Genomic DNA, 27850 nt, shown 5'->3' with positions numbered 1-27850 from the left:
TGACCATTCGTCAAAACACACTGTCAGTCTTGGCACTATAACTCAGCTTCTAATGAAACAAATGTCATAAACAGTTGACACAACACTAATGAAGGTTGCCACTTTCGACAACAAAAAGAAACTAATGGGCACAACAGGTGGTGCCCATTAGTTTCTTTGGGCACCACCTGTTTCTTCTATTTTTGAAAAGTTCGATTTCTTTTTGGACAGAGGGCGTATAACAGTGTAACCATTTCCTTTATTATAGAAATACAGTAAATTACTAAAGCAGAACTTGAACTGTTCTCCTATAGAATATCATATTCATATAATCCATTCCTGAATGCTAACTATTTCAACACTACTCCTGAATCAGTAAGTCTAATTTGCTACCATTGCCTTGGACCCTCCTTTATGTAAATGAAATATGAAATATCTTGTCCTCTCACCTAGGATCCTAAATTCTTTTGTATTTTTTTTTTTTTTTTTCTTATAGAGAAGCAGAACAGACAGCCCAACTAATTTCATGACTGCATTCAACATTAATATTTTGTAATATTTGATTTGCAGATAATATTGTTATTATGGAAGAAGAAAGAGAACTACAAAAAACATTGAAACTGTGAAATGAGGAAGGAAAGAGATTTGGACATGTTATGAACTTGGAAAAAACAAAAACAATGGTATTTGGTGAGAAGAACATGAAACAAAGATACAAGTGGATGGAATTGATATAGTAAATGTAGAGTTCACATATTTGGGAAGTAAAATGACATATGATTTGGACTGCAAAAAAGAAATAAAGATCAGGATTGCAAAGGAAAGAACAAACCTGAAGGCCATGGATCACATCTGGAAAAGAAAAGTAATCAGCCTGCAAACAAAACTAAGAGTGCTGGAAACTTGCATCTTTAGTGGTGTATTGTATGGATCTGAAACGTGGGTAATAAATAAGGAATCAAGAAAAAGAATTTTGGCATTTGAAAGAACTTGTTACAGGAAGATTCTAAGAACAGGATGGGTACAGAAAATCACAAATGAAGAGCTCTATCGGAAGATACAATCAAAGGAGAATCTAATGCGGAAGATTATAAAACAGAAGCTGCAATTATTTGGACACATCTGCAGAATGAGTGAGGACCGGAAGATAAAGACATTCATGTTTGGTATTATGGATGGTGTAAACAGAAGAGGTAGACCATACAGAGAATGGATAGACAACATAAAGGACTGGTGTGGAATGGATGTACAGAAACTGTGCATTGGACAAAGAAAGCTGGAAGAAGATAGTGAAGAAGGCATCGGACACCAATGGGCAGTGAGCCCATGGTTCGTGATGAAGATGAATATCCTCCACACCCACAGTTCAACTACGTCTATTTTTATGTTAGTCTCTGTCACATTACATCAATTCACTACATTATCTCCACGTGGATGACATACTCTTATAAAACAATAATGAAGGTAGATGGTACTACCATCGCAGTCATTGACATTATTTTTCAATTACTCCCTATAAAGAAAAGTACCAAACAGTAAAGAACTGTTTGATTCCAAGCAGTTCAGCTAATTTTTCTTGTAATCTGATCTTGCTTTCCTTATGATGCTGGCCACCTTTCTTGCCTGTACTTTGTAGCTCTTGCTTAATGATGTAATTTATCCATTTTATTCAGACCCGATTTATCTTCCTGGTCCTGAGTATTCCTCTGATACTGCTTCCCTCAAACACTCCTTGACCATTTTTCCATATATTGCTCCTGATACCTCTAAATTTGTCATACAGCAGCTCTGCAGTTTCACATATATCTTCTCTTAACTGAAAATTCCATGCTTGGCAAAGTCTCCCAGTTCTAGTCAAAAATTGTTACTCTGATTACAGACAAGTCCTCTGATTCTATCACTAGATCCAGAACTCCAAATTTCAGGTTGTCTTCCATCATATGCTGTTTCAGATCTCTCAGTAGCTGCATAAATTCTGCTACCACATGTGCCTTCTCCTCACTTCAATGTAAATTCATATTGCTTGAACAACCTGGGGTTGTGGTGCAGAAGTCCTAAGGTTGTCTGCACTAGGCCTCGCATTCTCTGCAGCAAAATACTATACCCCTGTCTGAGAAAGAAGTGCACACACTAACATTATAGACACCCAGCTAAACTCTATCATGTATACAATTAGTGGGACACTGAGAAGCATCCCTGTTCCCTGGCTGCCTGTCTTATCTAACATTGCTCCACCAAATATACGAAGAAGACAAGCCTCGATTAAGGAATTTAATAAAGTAACGAGCAACCCACTCCTGTTCCTGCACCAGACTCTCATAAATCCACATAGTCTTCGCCTAAAATCAAGAAACCCTTTCTGGTCCACGGATGAACTGTCTTCAGCTGCCTTACCATCAACATCTGACATGTGGAGAGAACACCAGTCTAACAATATTCCAACAAATGGCTTCCTGGTTGAAGATCCCTGTGCTCTTCAAACAGGATCAGAACTAACCAGGGCAGATGTCACTACATGCTACAAATGGAGACTATCAGACCACCCTTGGCCTAGACGATTATTCATATTGTGAATGACTGCCCAAGGCACAAATTTCACGGTGGTGGCCTCCAGGACATCCACGAGGTGACGGATGAGGCTCTGGATTGGCTTTCTAGACTGGACATTAACCTGTAGCTACTTTGTATTCCTTTTGCTATAAGAATAGATATAAATAAATTGATTATAAAATACATTTCTTCATCTGATTACTGAGAGTAGTTTTAGAAGGCATTCACAAATGTGAAAAGGCAGTTCAGTAATAGCGATTAATTAATACTCAATATTTCTGATAGCAGGTATTGCAACATATTATCAACTACTAATTAGGTGATTTGAGCATGTGATCCCACATTTGTTTCATTTATAAATGAGTAATTTAAGTAACAATTCTCTCATTACGTTCTAAAGAAGATGTACTGTTCTGAGTTCTTTTCATGCTAAACATCATACTGGGTATTTCACTGGAGGATTATTCAAGTCATTCCAAACAGATATAGTATTTATTTAGGTCAGTCATAATTCATTCCTTATCTTTCATATTTCTTTTCTGTATTAGATAAGTGTAAGTATTTTGTGTAATGATTATTTTTTAATGAGTATTTAATGTTTTGTTTCTTTCTTGTTACTATCATCAGTATCATCAAATTCCTGATATATACCCTCAGAGGATGTATGGGTTTTTATGGTAGTATCAACATGAAAACGTTATACCACTACTCAACTTCCTATTGACAATTTCCGTCCAAATTAATCTGTTACAGGGTGTTCGGGATAAATTTGACAGTTTCGTAAGGAAAAAGAAAATCTTCTTTGTATCTATTAAATTTAATGAATTGACAAAAAAACATTACAGGCAGAGTTAATTACAATACTATCAACAAGATTTACTCAAAATAACCACCATTAGCATCGATCACAGCTTCAATTCTGCTTCGGAACCTCGAACAAGCTGATGCTACAGTCTCCCTGGGAAGGGCCGCAAAAACTGTTTTAATTTTATCCATTAACTGGGCTTTTGTATTACTGGAAGTGCGATTGGTGTCTTTTTCAACTGCGCCCCATACAAAATAATCCATGGGGTTAAGGTCTGGGGAGTTTGGAGGCCAAACATTTGGACTGGTGAAGTCGTAGAAATTTTCAGACAACCATTTTTGACTTTTCCCAGAGGTGTGGCAAGGGGCCGAATCCTGCTGCCATACATACGGCCTACCATTGGCTACCCTTGTTATCCAGGGCTTGACTACAGTTAGCAACTCCACGAACAAAGCCCGAATTCCAATGCCAGGGTTCTTCAACACCTGTTCCTGCAGATTTGCGAGGAATTCTGCTGTACGAACGCAATCAGATCGTCTGCTAGGGATCTTTCTTCTTGCTACATCCTCGTAGTCACCATTGCAAGTCTCTAGTTCATGCCTGATTGTTTTTACTGTATTCAGGGAGCATTGAGCAGCAGTCGTAATATCCTTATTTTGATGGCGGGCACGAATCATCATGATACAAGTTATTCTCTTCCATGATTCAGGTGGGTTCCAGCTATCCATCCTTTCTGACATCTTGTATATGAATGAAGAAGGGTCCAAACTTTTAAATGAAGAGAAGTGTGTGTTAATACATGTAACTTTCGGAAAAATATAATTAATTATAAATATGTCAAATTTATCCCGAACACCCTGTATAAGTGCTGAAATAACTCAACTGTGGTGTTCCAGTGCAGAAACTGTGCAATACATTATGGTACTGGTTCATCCACTGTTTATGATATAAACAAAAAAAATGGAAAATACTGAAATTCTTTGCAGACAGTTATTCTAAAAAGGAAATGAGTGTCAGAAAACACTAAGAAAAATGGTAAGAGAACTGAAAGCATGACTGAGTGATGATAGAATGGTTTCAACAATGTGAGAGTGATGGGGAAGACCTGTTTGGATAGCATGTTAATGGAACAGGCTAAATTATTCCCTACAGAACTTAATTAGAACTTGAGTGTGGCAATGAAGGTTTAAAAATGAGCATCTCAGTCCCAAGCAATATATAATGCTGATAAAACTGCATTATACTGGCAATGCATACTGTGAAGGACATTAAGAGCAGCAGTCAATGGGTTCAGAGAATTTGGAAATCTGAGGACAGAGTTACTGTCCTAAGGTGCTCAAACACAATAGGCATGCAATAATGTAAGCTATTAGTCATCACAGGAAAAATTAAATGTCATAGAGCCTTAAAAGGTGTTGAAATTTATCCCACGAACATAAAAATGGCTAGATTACCAGCGAGATTATAATTAAATGGTTTAAAGAGGTTTTCATGACTGAAGCTTGATCACATTGCACATGCACACTGCTGGAAGACCGCAACATTACAACTAAATTGTACATCTGTTATTCAAAACCAAGGAATATTAAGTTCTATGAAGGTTAAATCACTCACTTTTCATGAAAAGTGAGTGATTTAACTTATGCTGTGATTTCTTGCATGCTGTATTAAAGAATAGAGCATACAAGACATGCTTTGGCTCATTGTGAATGGGAAAAGGTACAAATGTCAACATTAAAGAAATGCTGGTATAAGTTGTGATTTGTCTTGTTGTTTGATGCCAACATCAAGACAAACAAGCCAACATCACCTGATGTTGGCAATAAACTTACGTGATTTAATCTATTATTTGTGAGCTGCAAATAATAAACATGTTTTCTTTTATGCTGTATTAATATATGTAATTCAGAGATGTACTGATGAACTGTAACTGTTATTAAGAGACCGCTGGTGGTCCAGGAAAACAGCTAATCTGACCAGGTCTGGAACCCATGGTTGCCAGGAAATTAATGGTGTACCTGTGTATGTTGAAACATCAAGGTGGCTGTACAATAGCCAACAGCTGTGCTATTTCTGCCCTAGAAGACTTTTTTTTTTTTTTTGGTACAATTTATAGAGATGATAGTGATACAAATGTCAATGAGCACAGTTATGAATCTACTGAATGGATGAGGTACACTTTAGACTCAGACATTTTGAGGTTTTGTGTAGGGAGGGAAATGAGAATGTTGCCGAACTGGACCAATCAGAGTGTGCATTTAAGTCTAACAACATCAAAAACAAGGAGGTTGTTATGTCTATACAGGAATGCTATAGACATAACAACCTTGTTGCTTTGGTGAGTTCGTTGTGGCCTAAAAAATTATTGACATCAGTGAAACCTGATTCTCAGTTGATTTTATAACTGGAATGACAGAAGAGATGAGAGAGGAAAGGGAGTACTACTAACAATATCATATAACTTGAGTTCAATTAGGATAGAAACACATGAAAGCAATAATGGTAATAACATTCCTGTAGCCCTGAGTTGGAGGTTATATGGTATGAAGTGGAAGCTAACAGGATAAAAGATATGGGAGTGTTGCTATAAATCTAGCAAATTATATATTTGGTTTAATCCTTTATCCAAGTGTAAGGAAACAAAGTTATCGCCTGAAATATCTTCAGGACTGGGCAACTCGTGGCAAAGGTGGACTGACTTCACATCTCTTGCCTTAGTATCCCATAATGCAAAGCACATCTCCTTGCAGACATGTATAATGCTATGCATTATGGGAAGGATCACTACCCACCAGACACTTGGATAAAGGATTAAACCAAATATATAATTTATAGTATAACCAAATGACAAAAACTTCCAACATTTCATTTGGATTAGAGAAAGCATTTCATGCTTTCTCTAATCCGAAGTAATATAATAATAAGGTGTCAAGATATACCACCAAGGACAAACAACACACTCTTCAAATAAAAAGAGAACTTACATATTTGAAAAATAACAGACCATCAAACCTCTATATTCACGACCCTTTATTCTTGAAGATATTAACACTGCTCTAATGGATATGAAACCAGGCAAGACTCCAGGTTTCAATGGAATTCATGCTGATTTCCTGTTGAAGACAGGTCACAAAGCTTGACAGTGGTTGGTTTGCTTTTTCTCTGACATCCTCCAGACCGGTAGACTTCCAAAAGAGTTTAGGAGGACAAAAATTATCCCCATCTTAAAACCAGGAAAAACCAACAACAAACCACAAACTACCGACCAATCGCCCTGCTTAGCACCTGTTATAAGCTCCAAGAATGGCTCATCCTTAATAGAATTGCCCCTAAGATAATGGAACAAGTCCCAGTGGAACAGGCTGGATTCAGACAAACGAAGCTGCTGCGATCAGGTTCTGTCACTCACCACACATATAGAGGCAGGCTATCAACAATGCCGGAAAACAGCTGTAGCTTTTGTAGATCTTACCGCAGCTTATGACACAGCCTGGAGGCATGGCACAGTCTGCAAGTCTCCGTGCAGTCTCATGCAGAACAATAGCAAAACTAACTGATAATATGCTAAGCAACCGCGTGTTTTCCAAGTGTGTATGGACGAGAACAAAAGTAAACAAAGAACACTGGATAATGGACTACCACAAGGGTCAGTTCTGGCTTCCCTCCTTTTTAACTTATACATCACAGATTTGCCTAATACAGCCTCCAAGAAGTTTTGCTATGCTGATGACATTGCTCAAGCCACCAGACACACCAATTTTACTACAATGGAAGATACACTAACAAATGACCTTGCAGTCCTAGATGAATACTTCAGCAAATGGAGATTATGCCCAAATCCTAGCAAAACAGAAGTTTCATGCTTCCACCTGAACAAATAAATCAGGCTAACAAAGAACTCACGGTCTACTTCAACCACCAACTGCTATGCTACAACAGATTCCAAAAATATCTGGGTGTCACTCTGGATAGAACACTATCTTTTAAGTCATATCTCATTAACACAGCATCCATGCTAAAAACAAGAAACAATATACTGCAAAAACTATGCGGAACAACTTGGGGTGCCTCAGCAACAATGCTTCGCTGTACTGTTCTTGGCCTCGTTTATTCTAGAGCAGAATACTGCTCACCCGTATGGCTGAACAGCACCCATGTGTATTTGATTGATGCCCAGCTTAACACCACTATGTGCCACAGCAAAATCATGGAAATCCAAAATCTTCCAATCCATGAAGACATCCCACCCCTAGAAATAAACAGGCTAAAGTCAATCCTCCAATCTTAACAGCAAAAAATCATGCAGAGACAAGTTTCAACATGAAGAAGTGGAAAGAGTCCTGGTGTAACACTTCAACAGGGATCTTCCATAAATTAGTGGACCCAACACAGATAGCTTCGGGTTTTGACCTACCTCGGAAAACGTGGTCTGCCCTTAACTGAATCTGTACCAACCATGGCAGATGTGCAGACCACCTTTACAAATGGGGCATGATTGCCTCACCCAGGTGTGGCTGTGGATCACCCCACCAGACAATTAATCACATTACAGCAGAATGTATCCAATGTGCATACAGTGTCACAGTGTCAGGCTTCATCCAAGTGCAGTTGACTGGATAATCAACCTAGACATTCAGTTGTAACCTATTCTTGTCTCTTTTATGACTGTATTATGTCTTATTATTGTACATATGTCTATATATATTAAGGATTAATGTAATGTAACTTTTCATGTGCGAGCCATACGCTAAATAAATAATAAGGTGTAACACCTTTTGGCAACTCTTATATGGAAATATGACTTCTGCATTGCTTCAACCTTGGTATCACCTCTGGATCTGTCTCCCACTGAAGAGACCTCAATAAAGGTCGAAACCAGTCTGGTTAGTGACCCCTTCCTGTAATGCATAGCATTATACATGTCTGCAAGGAGATGTACTTTGCATTACAGGATACTAAGGCAAGTGATGTGAAGTCAGTCCTCCTTTGCCACGAGTTGCCCATTCCTGAAGATAATTCAGGTGCAAACTTTGTTTGCTTAGACTTGGAAAAAGGATTAAACCAAATATATAATTTATAGTATAACCAAGTGAAAAAACTTCCCATAATATAAATCTAGCAGTTCATTTGCTGGGAATGAAGAAATGCCAAACCCTGATGGATAATTACTAAATGAGTAATTATCATGGGTGACTTAAATTATACAAATATTGACTGAGTAGCACAGAAAACTCATAAGAACAAAGGAGAATTTATTGAGCTGTTGTATGACAACTTTCTCAAGCAGCAGCTTTAGGAAAACGAGAGTTAGATTTGATCATACATCAGAATGTATCTCGTTTAAGTATACAGCTGTTTTGCCACCAATTAGTGAAAATGTTCATGCTGTACTGACCTAGGAGGTAGCCAACCATATGAATGTTACTATTACATCAGGCTATATGTTGAACTACAAATCTGAAAATTATGACAAACTCAGGAGAATACCATCTTTGGTTCCATGGTATCATTTGCTGAATGGGAATGCTATCAGCAGTGCACGGAAAGCTTTGAAAAGATGTTTAAATGATGTGGTATCTGATTGTGTCCCTAGTGTTCAAAAAAACGAATAGAATAGGAGTGAAATAGATGCACAATCTCATTAAACAAGAGACCTGAAAGAAGAAGATGATGTGGAAGGAATATTGGGTGAAAGAAGTTATGAAATACATAAAACTCAGGCCAGAAATGTTACAAGTTGTACGCTTGCTGCAGAGGCTAAAGGCAACCCAAAAGAATTTTATCACTATGCTGCAAGTAAAAGAAAGAATAAATGCAGAAAAATAACTTCACTGAATGTAGTCAGTAGTCTAGTTACTTCTGACAGTAGCTAGTCAGAAGCTAATGAGAATGTTCAAGTAATGAGTGCTCACTTCACTAAGATCTATCAACCTGGTGTATGCAACATAGTGTACAGTGTGCCACCACTACACTGGATGAAGAGATAGAAGTGCATGAGGAGATTATAGCTGTCGAACAACATGCATAAGAATTTGGCAATTGGGATAGATGGGATATCAGCATGTGTACAATCCTTTAGGAATGTTCAGCTGAACTGGCTAAGCTTTTGACATGTTTGTATAATTTGAATCTTATCTCAAGAAAGATCCCATAGTGATGGAAAGAATGTATGATAATCCCATTTCACAAGGGTGGTGAAAAGACTGATATGTCCAGCTATCAATCTGTCAGTATTTCTAGAGTAACTGTAAAGATTTTAGAGAAGTTGGTAAGAACTCTCACATACAGATATGAGTAGACAAACACGATATACTTTGCAAGGAACAGCATGAGTTTAATAAAGTCAGGTCATGCCTGAGCAATTTGCTCACTTTTATAATGTCATAGGTGAATTAAATAAAAGGAACAGATGCACTATGATACTGCTGGACACCGCTAAGGCATTTGATAGGATACAACATGAAAGGCTCATGAATAAACTAGAATATGGGATTAGAACATAAACTATTGGCTTGGATAAGTGGTAGCTGATGGACAGGTAACAGAAATTGGATGGGGGATGTGAATTTGCCAGATTTAAAGTGCCTAGTGATGTGCCATAGGGATCAATCCTTGGACCATTGTTGTTTAATCTATGCATAAATGATATTGGAAAGGGACTGACAGGAGATCTTCAGTTGTTTGCTGATGATGCAAAGACAGGCAAGACAATCACAGATGCTACTAATATACAGCATTTACAGGGTGCTTTGAATAGGCTGGAAGTTTGGGCAAAGGATAATGGGCGCCAATTCAATATTAGTAAATGCAAAGTTATGCACTTTGGTGTGGTGCGATATACCAGCAGCATATTATATTGGTGGGGTTATGCTCGAAGTGACTGATGAGGCTAGGGATCTTGGAGTTAGAAAGTTCAAGCTCAAAGGTCACATTACAAAAATTGCAAATACAACTCAGAGGATAGTTGTAATCTTGAAATGAACATTGACAGGTAAGGTCATTTTACATATTTAAAGACCTTAATATTAGTACACCTGGACTACTGTGCACAGATTTGGTCTCCTGGGTTTCAAAGGGATAAATAAGCTATGGAAAGGCTGCAAAGAAGAGTTACAAAGATGATATCAGGATTATGGAAGATATCATATAGATTATGAGGATAGATTGAGTGGGCTGTAAACACTCAGAGGTCTATAAACTTTTGAGAGAGTGTTATAGGATATTGGTTGATAAAATTTTTCATTATACATAAAGTAGAGAGAGGACAAGAGAGCATCTATGGGCATCCGAGGAAAGGGGAAGAGCTAGATTTTTCTCTCACAGAACCATCAGGGAGAAGAACAGTTTGCCTGTTGAAGTAGTGAGTCCTTTTAGTGTGAATGAGTTCAGGAGAAAGTATAACAGCTGGAGTGGGTGATGTAATCGACCATTAATGAGTCCCTGATTCCCTGGAGGCAAAATAACAATAATTCTGAAGGTAAATGAAAGAATTTTTTTGTATTTTTATCAGATAATAAATCAATAAATTAAATAAAGTTTACCATCAATAATGATCTTAAACTTTTGCTATGCTTTTCATTTATAAATAAAATCAAAGATATTTACCTCCACATTCTTCAATCTGGCTTGCAATAGCATAGAAATGAGAGCCAGCCATTTTGAGGATGTTGTTAATACCATCTAAAACTACTTGTACCACTTGAGGATCCCGTACAGTGAGCAAATTACACAGAGGTGGAATAACTTTCTGATCAACCAAATATGCCACCTGAGCTTTTGTTCCACTAATTGTTAAGTTACTAATAGCCCAGGCTGCTTCCTTCTGAGTTTGAAATTCTCCCTGAAAGTGAAATAAAGAAAAAAATAATTTTTATATTTTAAAAATGCTATATTCTATATAATGACTAACTGTCTGGGGACGGAATAGGAAGAATATGTAGTCTTTGGGTTTGATGTACACTGCTTGGTAAGAAGTCAAAGGACCCCCCCCCCTCCAACGGGCAAAGTGCACCGTGCCACGTAACGAGTCAAGTTTGTAGCCAGTATAAATTGGAGGAATGTGATGCTCCCAAGTCAGTGCAACTGTGTCCGAGTGAAGTGGTTGTGAGAAGAGGATTGACAGAGTTTGAAAGAGCAGATAGACAGGTGAGGCAGATGCCCAGTGAAGTCTCTTACTGGAAGTGGCAGTGTGATGGTATAGTCCTGTTTTTCCTAGATTGGCCTTGGATCTCTGTTTGTGGTGCTACGAACAGTGAACTCCCGGATGTATCTGAAAATTCTGGACAATGCACAGTGTCATAAGGCTGCTGCTGTAACTGTGTGGTTTGTGGACACGAAGGTGAACACACTTGATTGGCCTCCACACAGCTATCATCTCAACCCAAATGAACATCTGTGGGATGAACTGGAGCATTGGGTGAAGTAAAGGGACACCTGCCCCCACAACAGTCCAGGACCACATTATATGCTTACAGGAAGCATGGTCCAAAGTTCCCATTGATCGCTATTGTATGCTTGTGAAAAGTAAGTATGCCCTGGAGGATTGCTGCAGGCATTGCAGCAAAAGGTCTTACATCTTTATTAAGGTGAGCACCATGGCATTTGTTCCTCACACTATGGTGTCCATTGACTTTTTTCCAAGCAGTGTATTTCTAGCTCTGCTTTTATTGAAGTCCTAATAAAGACTGGTGTGCTCTCTTACACTTTAGAATTTTTAAAATATTTTTCATATACATGTTATTTCTGATAAATTTGAGCTTCATCGAAACCCCCCCCCCCCATTAACCACCCAAAACTAGCAATAGTACATGAAAAAAACTTGGATACAGAGTACAAGAGTTATTTCAACATCACAATGGTATTTCAATAGTGCACGATGCATCTACAGTATGTTTTGGATGATGGTTAAACTCATCATGGCAATTAAAAGAAAATTACATGAACCATATAAAATTATAAGAATGCTTTGTAGACCACCTTCAAGTATGATCTGTTTGGTTTAATGTTTTACATGAAATAATGAAAAGTACAAACACATGCATAATAAGTCTGATTAACGAACATGGTCTGTGACAAAACGTCTACTATATTTTTCAGTTGTAATAAGAACTTTAGGTGCTTTCAGCAGTTCTGCAATATCCACAGTTATAATATAATACAGTTATTTGTCATGAATTGAAATGGAATTTTATCAACATCACATGAGGTTGCAAAACCTACAAGTTATACAAAAAAGGCTTGGATAGTGGTTGGGAGCAAACTTCAAAATAGGGAAATGGACAATGAACCTTATTTGTGTCTATGATCCCACAAAAAAAAGATTCTACTAAGGAAGAGAAGAAGTGGAGGAATTTGAGTTATTAAAGCAGGTATTGGCAACTGTCATAAAGAATATGATAATAACTGTCCTTGTTGAAGCAGAGTAGGAAATGAATCCCATATAGAAATCTTTTGGGAAAATTTGGAAAAAGTGAAAGGCTAATAATAATGGTAGTATCTGCTGGATTTCTGCTCAGGATGGGGACCAGTCATTAGTAACATCATGTTACAACATAAAGATGTAAAGACCAGTTCATATGGAGAGGAGGCAAGAAATAAGAAAAGTCTCGTTGACTGTCACTGGTGGTATTTTCATGCTGGTTCAAGATACAAGGATGTACAGAAGATTTGAAATTGGAGATGAAATCACTTAATTTTTATATTAAAAAACAACAGTATGTAAACAAAATTTTGAAATAATTAAAGATGAGCAGCTTTTTGAGGTAAACTGTTAAGCTCAACTATACAAACATTACTGGGGGGGAAAAATGACAGTTCAAAACTAAGAACCAAATCTTAGAGTCTCTATGGCAAATTGAAAGAAAAAAAAAAAAGAAAAAAAAAAAAAAAAAGGATTGATACAGCCAGGGAGGTATGTGGTGAAGTTGTCTGCAAGAACAGATGTTAAAGAAGCAGTTCCAGATGAGAAGAAAGCATACTGAAAGTTCTTAGCAAATAAGTCGGCAGATGTCCAAAAATAATACAAAGAAAAATGTAAGAAAACTAAGCTCTGTAAAATTAGCTAAAGAAGACATGGGAAGATTTAGTTAAGAACATAGATGTTCGGGAGGCTAATGATAAAAAAGCTTAGATATGGAGGAAAGAATAACATAAAAGGAATTAAAGATATCTGGAGTAATTACTTTAAAAGACTTAAACAAAATAAGCAGTGAAAGAACAGTAGCAGAACATTTTCAAGGGGAATGCAGACAGGAATACACATCAATGCTTGAGGTAGAAAAAAGCCATCAAAAACTTGAAATGTCAAACAGCAGCTGTAGTAGAGATCTCACAATTCCCATTTATAAAAAAAAAGGGAATAAAGCTGAACGTGAGAATTACAGAAGAATTTCTCTGTAAAAAGGAGGTTGGGAAAAAACCATAGAAAAACAGGCTGGGTTCAGACAAAACAGACAGTCAAGATCAGAATTTCTCTTTACTACAATAAGTTGAAAAAACATGGGAATATTACAAGGATTTGTACTTTTGTTTTGTAGATCTGGAAAGCTAAAATGACAAGGTGCCTAGGGAACTTTTCACAACACTACAATTACATGGGGTAAATAGAACCTTATCCAGATGAATACATAGTCTATACTTAAGTTGTAAGCTTAAAGCAATAAATCTGATATTAGAATCAGAGATATCTAACTTAGCTCTTTGTTTAGAAGTCAACATCATCTGCAGATGACGTTGACTTCTAAACAAATCCAGTTGAAGTCTCCACAATTATATGAATAAAATGAATAAAAGCTACAACAAATTTGGCAAGAAAATCAGATGAATAAAAAGATCAAGACTATGAAAATAGCTAGGGACATTTAAAACTTCAGCTGCATTCAAGGGAAAACCTATAAAACAAGAAAATATTTCAGATACTTAGGCACAGTTGTTAGTGAAGATGACAAATTAAGCACTAAACTAGCATTATACAAGACTGTGTTCAGACCATTTTGAATTATGGATCTGAGAGCTGGGTTAGAAATAAAGCACTTGATCAACAAATTAGAGGCCAAATACGAGAGTTCTGAGAAAAAAATTAAGAGCCTGAACAGATGGCTTCAATGGCAGAATCATTAAAAATGAAGACATTAGGATGGACCTCCATCACCATCATGAAATTCTTGACATGTACCCTCAAAAGGTGTACAGGATATTATGATAGTACTACATGAAGAACTTACATCATTACTAACTTCCTATGAACAAATTTCCTCCAAATCAATCTGTTATATGTCAAGACTCCAACATTATCAGATCTTATATTTCTGTCTACTAAGGCACTTTTTACAGTATCAATCCACCTATATCTTGGTCTTTTTCCTGCCAACCCAGCAGAGAATACTTGTCTTACTAATCTTTCCTCTCCTGTTCTGCTCAAGTGACCATACCACCTGAGATTAGCTCTACTAATACATTCCTAGATGCTAACAATGTCAAGTTCTTTCCTAATATACTCGTTTTTAATATGATATTACCATTGATGCCATCTGTTCATGCTTGTAATCTTTCTCAGGACTACCATATCTGTGGTCTCTAGTCTTCGGTCAAGTGTTTTATTTCTAACCCAGCTCTCAGATCCATAAGTTAAAATTGATTTGAACACTGTCTTGTATACTGCTAATTTAGTGTTTTGACTAATTTCTCTCTTATTCCATATAAATTTATTCAGTTGACTTCCTACCACACCAGCTTTGTTGATTCTGTTGTCTATTTCCAATTTAATTTACCATATTCACTAAAAATTGTGTCTAAGTAGCTGAAATATTCTACTTGTTCTATAGGTTCTCCATTCATGATGTAGTTGATATTTTCAATGTTTCTGCCTATTTTCATTGTGTTTTTCCTGTTATTGCTGATTTTCATGCCAAATTTATTAGAACAGTTATTTAATTTAGTCAGAGAATTTTGCAGACTTGTACTGGATTTATTTAAAAGTATGACATCAACTGCATAAAGTAAAGAGCTAAGATTAACATCTCCAATTTTGACATCAGGTTTAATACAGCTTTCCTTCATAATGTGATCCATATAGATAATGAATAACAGAGGAGATAATGTACATCCTTGTCTGACACCAGATTTAATAAACCAAAATTGTTGACAAGAGATTAATAATAATGTAAACTTAATCATGTAATACTGTCACATAGCAACTGATACACCCCCCCCCCCCTTAAGGGTACACATCAGGAAATTGATGATGATAGAAAGACAGCAAATGAATTCGACAAAATGAGGCATTCCACAACTGGAAAATGTGGTCTAGGACAGAGAAATGAAAATGGGTAATTGATAAAATTTGCTGAAAGGAGAGTGTTCTACATAATGAATACCTTCTTCAAAAAAGACAGAATCCAAAATGGACATGGCAAAGTCCAAATGGAGAGGTTTTAATTAAACATTATATTTTAACCAACAGAAAATATATTGTCCAAGACACAGATGTAATAAATAGTTTTAATACAGGTAGTGACCACAGATTAGTAAGATAAAAATTATTATCGACAAAAGATAGGAAAGACAGAAACTGATTAAAAGTAGAAGATTATCCAATTACCAAATCTGGAAAGAGTTCTTCCAAAAAGAAATAGAAGTTTTATAATATTGATATGAATGAAGATTTGGATAAAAACTACCAAATAATAAGTAAGATACTACTAAATAATACCAGAGAGAAAGAAAGATTGATGGAATCAACCAAAAGAAGGATGAAAGAAAATCGTCTGATGACACCCTAAACCTTCTCAGGAAGAGAGATGAAAAGAGATTGAGAGGTACAACAGAATTCCTAGAGCTATGTAAAACAATAAGGAAAAGGATGATGCAAGAAATTAGAAATTTCAGAACAACGAAAGTCAGAATTACAATAGAAAACAATGAGTGTAAAAGGAGTAAGAAATGAGTTGTCCATAGGAGAAAATAAATTAATAGCTCTTAAACATGAAAATGGAATACTAATTAAAGAAAAAAAACCTTAAGAAGAAGAAAAGAATCCTTTTATGCCAAATTATATTATGATTCTCAAGACAAACCAATATGAAAGCAAAAATGTAATACCCCAAAGGAAGAAATATGCCCTGAGTAGTGGAAAGAGATCAGGTGAAGATGAGTTAACAATATTAGTTCTGAAAGCAGATGGCAAACCAGTCATGACAAAGTAAAATTTGTACATTCTGCTTAAGATAGATGAGAATACCAAAGAGTTGGAGTAATGCTATCCTTATAATTTTTTAAAAAAGGGAAAGATATAAAAAAATATTGCTCTATCAATCTCCTTTCAAACAATATATACAACATATTTACAAAAATCATTAGCAACAGAATAGATTTTCTGCTAATATCCAAAACAAGCAGGATTCAGAACAAACTACAGCACTATTGATTATATATACATAATAAGACAAATAACTGAAAAGACAAACAAATACCAAAAATCCTTAGGTCTGGCATTTATTGATTTTGAAAATGCATTTGATTCAATCTCAATGTTAGCTATTTTAAAAGCCCTTAAAAATCAAGGGATTAAAAAAACTTATATGATATACTTAGTCATATGTATATAAAAATTCATCTGTATTTTAAAATTGGGGACAAATATGAAATTCCCTATAAAAAAAAGAGACAGGGAGATTTCACCAGCAATATTTATAGCAAGTCCTAGAAGAAATTTTTTAAAAACCTGGTGAAGATGAGTTTACTGGACTGAAAAAAAAAGATAAATGGGAAAGAACTATGTCACCTATGATATTGTTCTTTTAGAAAACTCTTCAGAGGAATTTCAACAATTGATCAGTGAACTGAATACAGAAAGTAAAAAGAAAAGATTAAATATAAACAAAGATAAAACAAAAATAATGTATGATAAATACATCACCAAAAAGCCAATATAAATGGAACACCAGGAAATGATACAATAACTTCCTATGTTTGCCTAGGACAAAAGATCACAGAAGAGGGAGGCAGTGAATAAGCAATTATATGCAGAATTCAACTTGGTTGGATAGCCTTTGGAAAACAACGTGAAGCACTTAAATGGGATGTTTCAATCTGCCTTAAAAGAAAAATATTCGACAGTCTGGTCATGACATATGGAAGTGAAACATGGACTTTGACTAAAAAAAAATTGATGAACAAGTTAAGGATTACCCAGAGGAAAATAGAAAGATCATTACTTGGTATTATCATTCTAGATAGCAAGCAAGTGAAATACTTGGGTCGGAGCTCAGACTAGGGCAAGAGATATTATAACCATCATTAAAAAAATCCAAATGACAGTGGGCAGGTCATATTGCAAGTAACACTCAAAAATGGACAAAGTTGATAGAAGAATGATACATCAGAGATGGTGGGAAGATGAGATTAAAGAGGTGACTGGAAACTCATTGGCACAGAAAAGCTCAAGACCAAATGGAGGACTTTGTCCAGCAGTGGACAGAAAATGGCTGAAGAATTAGTATGTACAATACTTCTACAATTCTTTTGCATTTTTGTTAGCTCTGCTTCTTTTCCATGGCTTATAAAAAATCCGTTGCAAGAAAATTGAAATGTGTGAATCAATTAACTATGTGCTTGGAGTGCAGTTTTGTTAATCACTTATCCAACATTTCAACAATTTAGCCAACAAGTTCCAATTACAGATATTTTTGATTACAATTTATTTTTGACCTGTTCACAAGAGAATTAACTATGTACTTCAGCTTAGGAGCATGCACCTAGACATCCTGCCACCCCCAGTCAAGAAGACAAATATTATAAAATATCAATTTTAAAGTTTCTTCTTTTCATGAAATATTACTGTTGGCAAATAAGGTGAAGACTAGTATTTCAGCTGCAGATGAGAATTTTGCCTTAAGCTGATTTACATTATGAAAGGATTTATGCAATTTTATCATCATTTTCTTTAATATAATTACTGAGGTGCATATATATAGTCTTCAACTAGCCCTGTAACACAATAACAGTCTTCACATTCTCTTTACTATGCAGGAAAAGGGGGAGCAAGTTCAAAAATACATAGGTATCCTACAATCAAAAGTCCTTGTCTTCTGAATTAGTTCAGTAAAAATCACATTTTGGACAGTTACAATGACAAACAAATCTTATATATGAAGGTGGTTTGAAAAGTTCTCGGCCTAACAATGAAAAAACTAATTTATAATTTCAAAATTATTTTATTTTTCAATATAATCTCCCTTAAGATTAATACATTTATTCCAGCGATGGTCCAGTGCCATCATCCCATCCTTGTAATGGTTCTCAGTAAGATCTGCAAAATCACCTCTTGATTTGAAGAAAAACACTGACCAACGAGGAAGAGATAGAAGTCAGAGGGAGCCAAATCTGGAGAATAGGGTGGATGTTCCAACAATTCAGAGTGCAGAACCCTTAATTTTCCCATTACCAAAACACCTTTGTGGACAGGTGCATTGTCCTGATGAAAGATGATTTTTTTCTTCTGCAAAACGGGTCTTTTTCTAAGGAATTTTTTCGTCTAGTCTGGTTAAAAGATTGGAATAATATTCCCCGGTTATTGTTTAACCCTTCCAAGATAATTAATAAACAAAATGTCTTCAGCATCCCAATACACTGATGCCTTGACCATTCCTGCTCATGGAACTGACTTTGTCTTTTTTGGTGCTGAACAACCAGCTTCTGTCACTGTTTTGACTTCTGTTTGGATTCTGGTGTGTAATGGTGAATCCAAGTCTCATCCATAGTAATAAATCGACAAACAAAATCAGTTTTATTCTTGTTAAAACACTCCAAGCACTGTTCAGAGATTTTCACGAGAGTGCGTTTTTGATCTGCTGTGAGCAAGTGCGGCACCCATCTTGCACAAAGATGTGTACCGCACTTTTCATTTGCAATTCTTCATGTGAAATATATCTTACACATTCTTTTGAAATGCCTATAGTCTCAGCAATTTCATGCACTTTGACTCGCCGGTCATCCAATACCACATCGTGCACTTGATCAATGATTTCTGGTGTTGTTACACTTTTTCGACGTCCTTCACGTGGATCATCTTCAAGGCTGGTATGGCCATGTTTAAACTCGGCAGCCATTTCTTAATTGTCGAAAGTGAAGGAGAAGAGTGCCCATAAACTTTTATGAAGTTCGAATGAATTTCTTTTGGCATTAAACCTTCTTTTACAAAGAAGGTTATAACCGCACGATACTCAATTTTATCCATTTCAAGGGATACAGATGACACTTTTCAGATAGCTGTATAAAACAAACTACATGATAGAATGACTTGCAATTTCACATGGATGCTTATGACAGATGTACTAACTTTGGGGAAAAAAAAATCTTGCTGATAGTGTTGCCATCTATGGTTGAGGCTGAGAACTTTTCAGACTACCCTTGTACAGTGCCCTTATTCCCTGTTATAGTTTAAAAAAAAAAAAATAATAATAAATAAAATAAAAAATTAACATTTATTTTAAGAAATAAACAAAAATTAGGGAACACCCCGATCACTAAAATACAAAATCTTAATCGATACAAAATTAATAATGGAAAAAACTCACATACAAAGATTATTTAATAGTATAATTTTCGCCTGTGTGTCACAGGCATCTTCAGTACATTAAGCTCAAATTAAACAATTACTGACAATTCCAATAAGTAGCTGTTGTAAGATAACTAAAAAGGTCAGTAAGTTTCCTAAAATAATAAAAAATAAAAAAATCAATACAATAAAAAGTTAAGAAAGATTAGCTGATTTGTAAAGTACTATCTCCCATAAAGGGGATAGACGTAAGCCGTCGGATCTGTTTAAGTTAGGAGAATGAAGTAGAGTTTCACATGTGAAGAACTCTTGTCTTTCTCTAAGTTCACTGGAGAAAGACAAGAGTTCTTCACAAAAGTCAGTTTCTCATGGAACGCCTTTATAAAGAAACATGTGAAACTCTACTTCATTCTCCTAACTTAAACAGATCCGACGGCTTACGTCTATCCCCTTTATGGGAGATAGTACTTTACAAATCAGCTAATCTTTCCTAACTTTTTATTGTATTGATTTTTTTTTTTTTTTATTATTATTTTAGGAAACTTACTGACCTTTTTAGTTATCTTACAACAGCTACTTATTGGAATTGTCAGTTATTGTTTAATTTGAGCTTAATGTACTGAAGATGCCTGTGACACACAGGCGAAAATTATACTATTAAATAATCTTTCTACGTGAGTTTTTTCCGTTATTAATTTTGTATCGATATGTCTACTCACGGTATAACACTTTTAAAACTTACAAAATCTTAATTTCACTTTATACAGAATAAAAATATTATAAAAAAGCTAAATGAAATTAATTAAATAAATAATACAGATAGAATTTTCTAAAGTATTTCTTGTTTTTAATTTATTTTTCATATATGTGTATCATCACAATATTATTTAAATTTTCTGGCAAAGAATTTTCCCCATGATTGATTGTCCATGAAGAATTATGTAGACATGCCTTTCCATTGATACTTTGAACAGTGATAGTGCTTATAAATAATCTTTAAAAGTTGTACCAAGAGCTAACTTCGCTGTTGATTCAGGTTTCTTGACAAAAGCAGAATGGTGCTATACATTCCCACAAAGCAGGATATCTTATTATGTGGTACATAACAAATTTACAAATCCACCACACAACCACTTAAAGTACTAGGAGGTTTTAACCATTGTACTGGTTTTGCTTACACATCAATGAATACATGGATGAGGAATATCCACTGAAACTAAAACATTTGAATACAAATCAAATAACAGGGATATGAAGCATAAATTTGATATATTTCATTCATGTGGGTGTCCAAGTAGTTAAAAACCCCAGACACCTAATATCTAGTTGGGTCCTCCATTATGAAGGCAGATGCAAATGAGACAACAATAGAAAGGTTGTGATCTTGTCCAGATTGCAGTTCCATGTTAAACTCTTTTAAAGCACCTTAGGAAAAAAAGGGTGGGGAAAGGGGTGTCAAGATTCTTGTTAGACACAACATCACTTTTTTGAATAATAATGAAGAGTAGTTAAGCTGAATTAAGCAAACAGCCACATGATGACAGAACATGGAACTATACTACAGAAATTGGAGTCAAATGGGGATTGGTATTCAGTTGGATTGATAGATGGACAAAGAGTAGTATATGGAGGAATCAAGAAAAGAAAAAAAAAAGGCAGGTGACAAGCAGAGTACAGCAAGACTGTACTTTGGTTACTGCTATTTAATTTGAAACAATACAGGGAATGATGGAGAAGAAAAATAAGTTTGCAGATGATGAAAGATGGGGCAGAGCAATAGTTAATAAAGATGTAGAGAGAGGGATGTGGGATGACTTAAAGAGAATGTGTAGGAAGAGGATAATGATTGCAAATGGTAATAGGAAAGTGCAGCATATATGGCTGGCACTGCTTCTGTCCATATTATCGTGTGATCTTCATTGTCAATAAGAGCAAATTAAACCATTGTTGCAAACTTGGTATCCATTGTACCACATCTCTTTTGGATGTACTGTCATTAATTAGAAAAAAAAAGTGAAATACCTTGATACAATTCCTTTACTTTTGCTTTACATTGCTTCTTATGGATGTTGCAAGTAAAATATACAGCACAACTCACTATATCACTCCGCTAACAGAATTCCAAATTGATTATCAACTTTGATGTCTTCAGATATATCTATTAAGTTAAATTGGTTGGTAATTTAAAGTAACAAAAGTAACAATTCATGGAAAAAAAGTTGGATTTTCTTGCTCAGAAGTGCAGATATCCTTACAGATATTTGCAGTTGTGAACAAAATATATAATGTAACAATCCCCACAGAAGGATGATAAATTTTAGAACAGGAATTTTCTTCCAATTACGTTTTTTGCATGCCATTTTTGCAAAGGTATAGAACAAACTTAGGCGGTAGTCACTAAAAGAAAAGCAAATTTAAATGAAACTAAATATCCAACATAAAAGAATTCACACATGAATTGTGTATTTAGTCTGGCCATTCCAATATAAAGGTGACAACATAGGTATCAATCGAATCAGTTATCTTATTTAAATCCTAATTCAACATGCAAGAAAACCATTTCAAAGATTGATGTAATCCAAAATTTGTAGAAGGAATGGACTAAACAGCAAAACTGCAGTTCTGAAGATTACTTAACTTCAAGAATACCATGATAAAGAGAACTAGTGTTTATCATGGTAATCTTATAAGTTTAATTGTTGGCAGCTGTTAGCTTTTCACCAGTTTCTGATACCTCTCACCAAACAATTTCATAATAGTATTATCTTGAATCAGTATCCTGAATGCTTTGGAACTAGATAGTACTGACCACTACACCAAGTTCAAATCAGTGTGATGTGGGAATAATCAGATGCAAAAATTGTAACTGCAGTGGAGAATAAGTGAAAACTGTTATGTTCAGCAAATGGTGGGCAGACAGAGACCACATAATGAACCCCCCCCCCCAAAAAAAAATCACCCATGTTTCACTGATGCTGTGATATCAACAATCAACATTCAAGTAAAATATTTCAATAGATATAGAGAATTCACAACTAGATCAACATTTTCTGATGAGTTAACATATTGACTTGTGCACTTACCCGGCTAAGATGATGAATTATCATAGGAACGAGACCAGCATCGATAACTGCCTGAACTTGCTGCTGATTGCCAGCTGTTATATTTGAAAGAAACCATACAGCTTCCTAAAAGATCAAAAATGAAACATAAAACACACTAGCAATATCAATTATTATTATTAAGATAGTCATTTTATAATACTTGTGAATGAAAGAGGTCTTTAACCAACTGCTCTCTAACTTAATCACTTGTCTTTATCAAAAACAGAAAATTCTGAGATATTCATGAATATAATTTTTTAAAGAACATTTTCAGTGTTAAGAAATTTCATATAATGTTAGAAGAGCAGTCTGAAAAACCTTAAAAACTGATACTGTAAAAAGTCACAATTTATTTATTTTTGGTTCTTTTTTTTTTTTTTTTTTGTTCAATCGTGTTTGTTTAAAAACACTAACACAACAGGTTCTTCCCACATATGCCATTACAATAGATACTAACTTTGAAGTATGCTGCAAATCACAACATTCATGACATGACATAATGAGAACCAGATCCACCACTCCATTAATAACATCCCATTTGTTACCAGAATTGCACCAGCTAAAATAACTGATGACTGCATAGCATTCGTGCTTGGTCATTCAGATGTGAAACAATATATATAGTTCTCCCACACTTTGTAGATCTCCGCTTGGCTTGGTGCCAAGAATAGTCGATTCATGCTGCAGGGGGAAAATAAATGAAGGACGTACAAACTGGTCGCTAACATGTGAAATCACGTGCTTTATACGTAAAATTTCCCAACTGTTATACAAGCAAAATGGTTACCACTTAAAAACTACAATGATCATAAAAGAGAAGTTAATTTTCTGACGTGTAATAATAAAGAACTCATCTCACATTACAGATTGATTACCCCATTATTGGAATGGATTCTCCTTTTTTGCGGCATGTGCAGAAGTGTCAAAGGGTCTCAAATCTGTGGGCGTACTATACCACTTATATTAAAATATACAGTTTCCCTGAGGACTAGTCAGAGATCACATGATTTAAGCCAATTAGAGGAATTTAATAAACCAAGAAGAATCAGAATAATGAATATTCTACATTCATTGCATAAATAAATACATTTTAAAGTGCAGCGAAACTTAAGTCTTAAGCACAAAACAGTTCCAAAAAATGCATTTAATTCAAGATTTTGTGAGTTGCATGCTGATTAAACATAACCTGTACAGTTTAAGAAATTACAATATTAAAATCAATCAGGAATAAACTTTAAAAGAAGCCCCATCCCAAAGAACTCGTGGATCTTTACCCCCTTCACAAGTAACAGAGTCGAACTTAAGTTTCTAGATCTGGGTGATCAGTATTATTCAGGCAAAAACAGAAATATGTTTATTTAGATCACCTTAATCTATTTTGAAGTGCTGAATCATAAAGATCAAAAACTATCACATGAATATACAGTCAGTGCCTATTTAACATAAGTAATCATGACTCAAAAAAACATCACAGTAAGCATATTTCACAATCAGTGGAATTCAAATTATTTCTTCGTGTTGCTATTATAAAGATGTATAAATGGTGTTTTAATAAAGAAAACGTGTGTTGTGTGTATATTGCACACACCTATACACATTCATGATCATTCTTTTCTTTTCCAAGAAAAATATGTATATAAAAATAAATACACCTGTACCATATCTGAGGATTTTTCATTTATAAAATTTAGAGGCTAAAAACAACTATTTTCCACGTATGGTTCATTTAAACTTAAAGAAATCCAATCACAAATGCAGGAAGGAAGGGATGCATAATAATTAGGGAATTTAAAAAGTAGGCTTCTCATTACTGCTACATATCTTATCAGGTTACCGATTTAATGAATTTAGGGAAAGAGTTGAATTATACTGGGTGGTATCTATAACTTCTGACTTGGAAAGAACAAACAGATCAGGATTTTTTCACATTTTTTTTAAATAAGTGAAAGAACTCCATAGAACTCAATCACATCCAGAACACTTTTAGCAAATGGCTTTCGCCATCACAAAATCAATAGAACTCTGCATATTCTCAATCATCATCAGATGCCATATGGCATTGCTTAAAGATAAGCCACAAATATGAAACAACTTGACACTGTTAGCATCTAGGAATGTGTTAGCAGAGCTAATCTCAGGTGGTATGGTCACTTAAACACAATGATAGAGGAAAGATTAGCAAAACAAGTGTTCTTTTCCAGGGTGGCAGGTGGATTGATACATTAAAAAGTACCTTAGAAGACAAATATAAAATCTGATAATGTTGGAGTCTTGACAGATAACATTAATTTGGAGGAAGATTGTTGATAGGAAGTTAGTAATGACAAATTCTTCATGTACACCCTTTGAGGGCATATGTCAGGAATTTGATGATGATGGCAATGAAGGCATTTTCACAGGCACAAAGAAATACAACTAAGTGCAAACAGGAACATTAGTAAGAAAGCAAACACAAACAATATGAAAGGCAGGAGCCTTCAATCATAGCTTGCACCCGCTGTGGGTTCAGTGATGGGAATTCACTGAACTTCTTAAAATATGTCTGATATTTTTGGTAAAGTGAAGCAGCCAAATTTGTTCAGATTTGGTGGATGATGTAATGCTGTGGCAGATTCTAAAAATACTCTCTACAGTTTATATCTGCTGTATAAAAGGGAGATTTTGTTCTATTGGAACCAGGGATTTGTATCCATGACATAGTCAGTTATTCCATAACAGCTATAGTGCAGGTAGCAGACAGTTTCTGTGCTCCTCCAGATGGATATTAGCCATTCTACCTGTTTGTCCAAAATACAAAAGTTTGTAGCAGAAGACAGGGATGCTACAGACTATAGGATGGTCAAGATGATAAATAGGCTTGTTTAGTCAGCTGATAAAAATAGCAATTTTCAGTATGGCCTGAAAGATCTGTATATCATGCTTTTTAGAACAAGTGCAGTAGTTTCTGAGGTTCCTTGGATGTAGGGAATTGCAGTGGATTTTTTTGGGGCAGGGAAGGGGGAGGTCATTATTATATAAGGATGTTTAGTTTAGTTCGTGACCTAAAGCACTAGTTTAATCCCAAATTGAATATCATGAAAGACGGGAATGGAGCAGAACTAACAAAACTAGAAATCAAAAATAGATGAAAAGATCTTCAGAGTTGAAGCCTTCAGAAAAGCATGACCACCAGGTGAGGGCTGGTGCAGCATATCCCCAAGCAATAGGGTGACCATATGGCATCTGATAATGGAGTATGTGCAGAGTTCTGTTGATTTTGTGATGGGGAAAGATATTGGCTAAAAGTGTCCTGAATGTGATTGAGTTCTGTGGAGTTCTTTCACTTATATCAGGTGTGGCCAACTTCATTCTATACGAGGGCCAATATATGAGTGGTAGCATCATGGGCCACACACTTTTAGACCGAACTTAAATAAAAAGAAACTGCATTTTTTCAAGTTATATGTATTGAATTACTATATTTGTTAAATCACTTGACTACTGGGAGAACAATATAAAATACTTGATTGATTTAAATATAAGTTGTTAAATTAAATTTAATTACATATTTCTGTTTTTTTACATATAACACAACTTAATGAGAACACTGTGGGCATTCATGTGTGGCAACAAGTTCATCAAAGTCCATTTTCCACAATGATGACAATATTCGTAACAAATCCTGAAGGTGATCATCAGCCAGTCGGTTTCTTCGTAACGATTTAACCGCCCTCATAGTTGAGAAAGTGCATTCACATATGCATGTGCTTCCAAACATAGATGCAATTCTCAAGCTGAAATCACTCAATGGAGGATATTTTTCCCTTGGTACCAGTTTCCAAAAGTCAATTCCTATCTCCACCCCTTGACTGGAAAAAGGGATCACTTTGAAGGTCATACAACTCCAATTGAATAGTGTCATGCTGCTCTGAAGTGTCGCATTTCATCATCATCATCAAATTCCTGCCATGTACCCTCAAGGGGTGTACAGAATATGACAGTACTACATGAAAAAATTACAGCATTACTAACTTCCTATCTACAATTTTCCTCCAAATCAGTCTGTTACTTGTCAAGACTCCAACATTATCAGATCTTATATTTCTATCGTCTAAGGCACTTTGTACCGTATCAATCCACCTATATCTTGGTTTTCCTCTGGGTCGTTTTCCTGCCAACCTGCCAGAGAACACTTGTTTTGCTAATCTTTCCTCTCCCACTCTATTTAAATGACCATACCACCTGAGATTAGCTCTGCTAACGCATTCCTGGATGCTGACAATGTCAAGTTCTTTCCTAATATCCCCATTTTTAATATGATACTGCCATTGATGCCATCTGTTCACGCCTATAATCTTTCTCAGGACTCTCATATCTGTGGTCTCTAGTCTTTGGTCAAGTGTTTTACTTCTGACCCAGCTCTCAGATCCATAAGCTAAAACTGGTTTGAACACTGTCTTGTATACAGCTAATTTAGTCTTCCGACTAATTTCTCTCTTACTCCATATGAATTTATTCAATTGACTTCCCACCATACCAGCTTTGCTGATTCTGTTGTCTATTTCTATATTTAATTTACCGTCTTCAGTAAAAATCGTGCCTAAGTAGCTGAAATGTTTTACTTGTTCCACAGGTTCTCCATTCACAACACAGTTGACATTTTCAATGATTCTGCCTATTTTCATTGTCTTTGTCTTTTTATTGCTGACCTTCATACCATATCTATTACAACAGCTGTTCAATTTAGTCAGAGAATCTTGCAGACTTGAGGCAGATTTATTTAGAAGTATAACATCATCCGCATAAAGCAAAGAGCTGACATTAACATCTCCAATTTTGATATCATGTTTAATACCACTTTCCTTCATAATGTGTGAT

At 35.4% G+C, this 27850-nt stretch overlaps 1 protein-coding gene across 2 annotated transcripts in view; it reads right to left on the bottom strand.

The window, feature by feature from the left end:
- The window catches only part of Kap-alpha3 (karyopherin alpha3), a 212977-nt gene that overhangs the window by 27844 nt on the left and 157283 nt on the right, over window positions 1-27850 (bottom strand). For both annotated transcript variants that reach the window (XM_090413974.1, XM_090413973.1), the window contains exons 10-11: window positions 22973-23077; window positions 10940-11174 (exon numbers count right to left, since the gene is read on the bottom strand). In XM_090413974.1, coding sequence (XP_090270100.1) covers window positions 10940-11174; window positions 22973-23077 — 340 coding nt within the window. The remainder of the gene's footprint in view (window positions 1-10939; window positions 11175-22972; window positions 23078-27850) is intronic.

The sequence above is a fragment of the Typopeltis vanoorti genome, chromosome 24, assembly GCF_054136105.1.
Source record: "Typopeltis vanoorti isolate ZY-2024b chromosome 24, IOZ_Tvanoo_1.0, whole genome shotgun sequence".
Taxonomy (NCBI): domain Eukaryota; kingdom Metazoa; phylum Arthropoda; class Arachnida; order Uropygi; family Thelyphonidae; genus Typopeltis; species Typopeltis vanoorti.
Note: the sequence above shows the minus strand (reverse complement) of the source record. Positions and strands in the feature narration are given on the sequence as shown.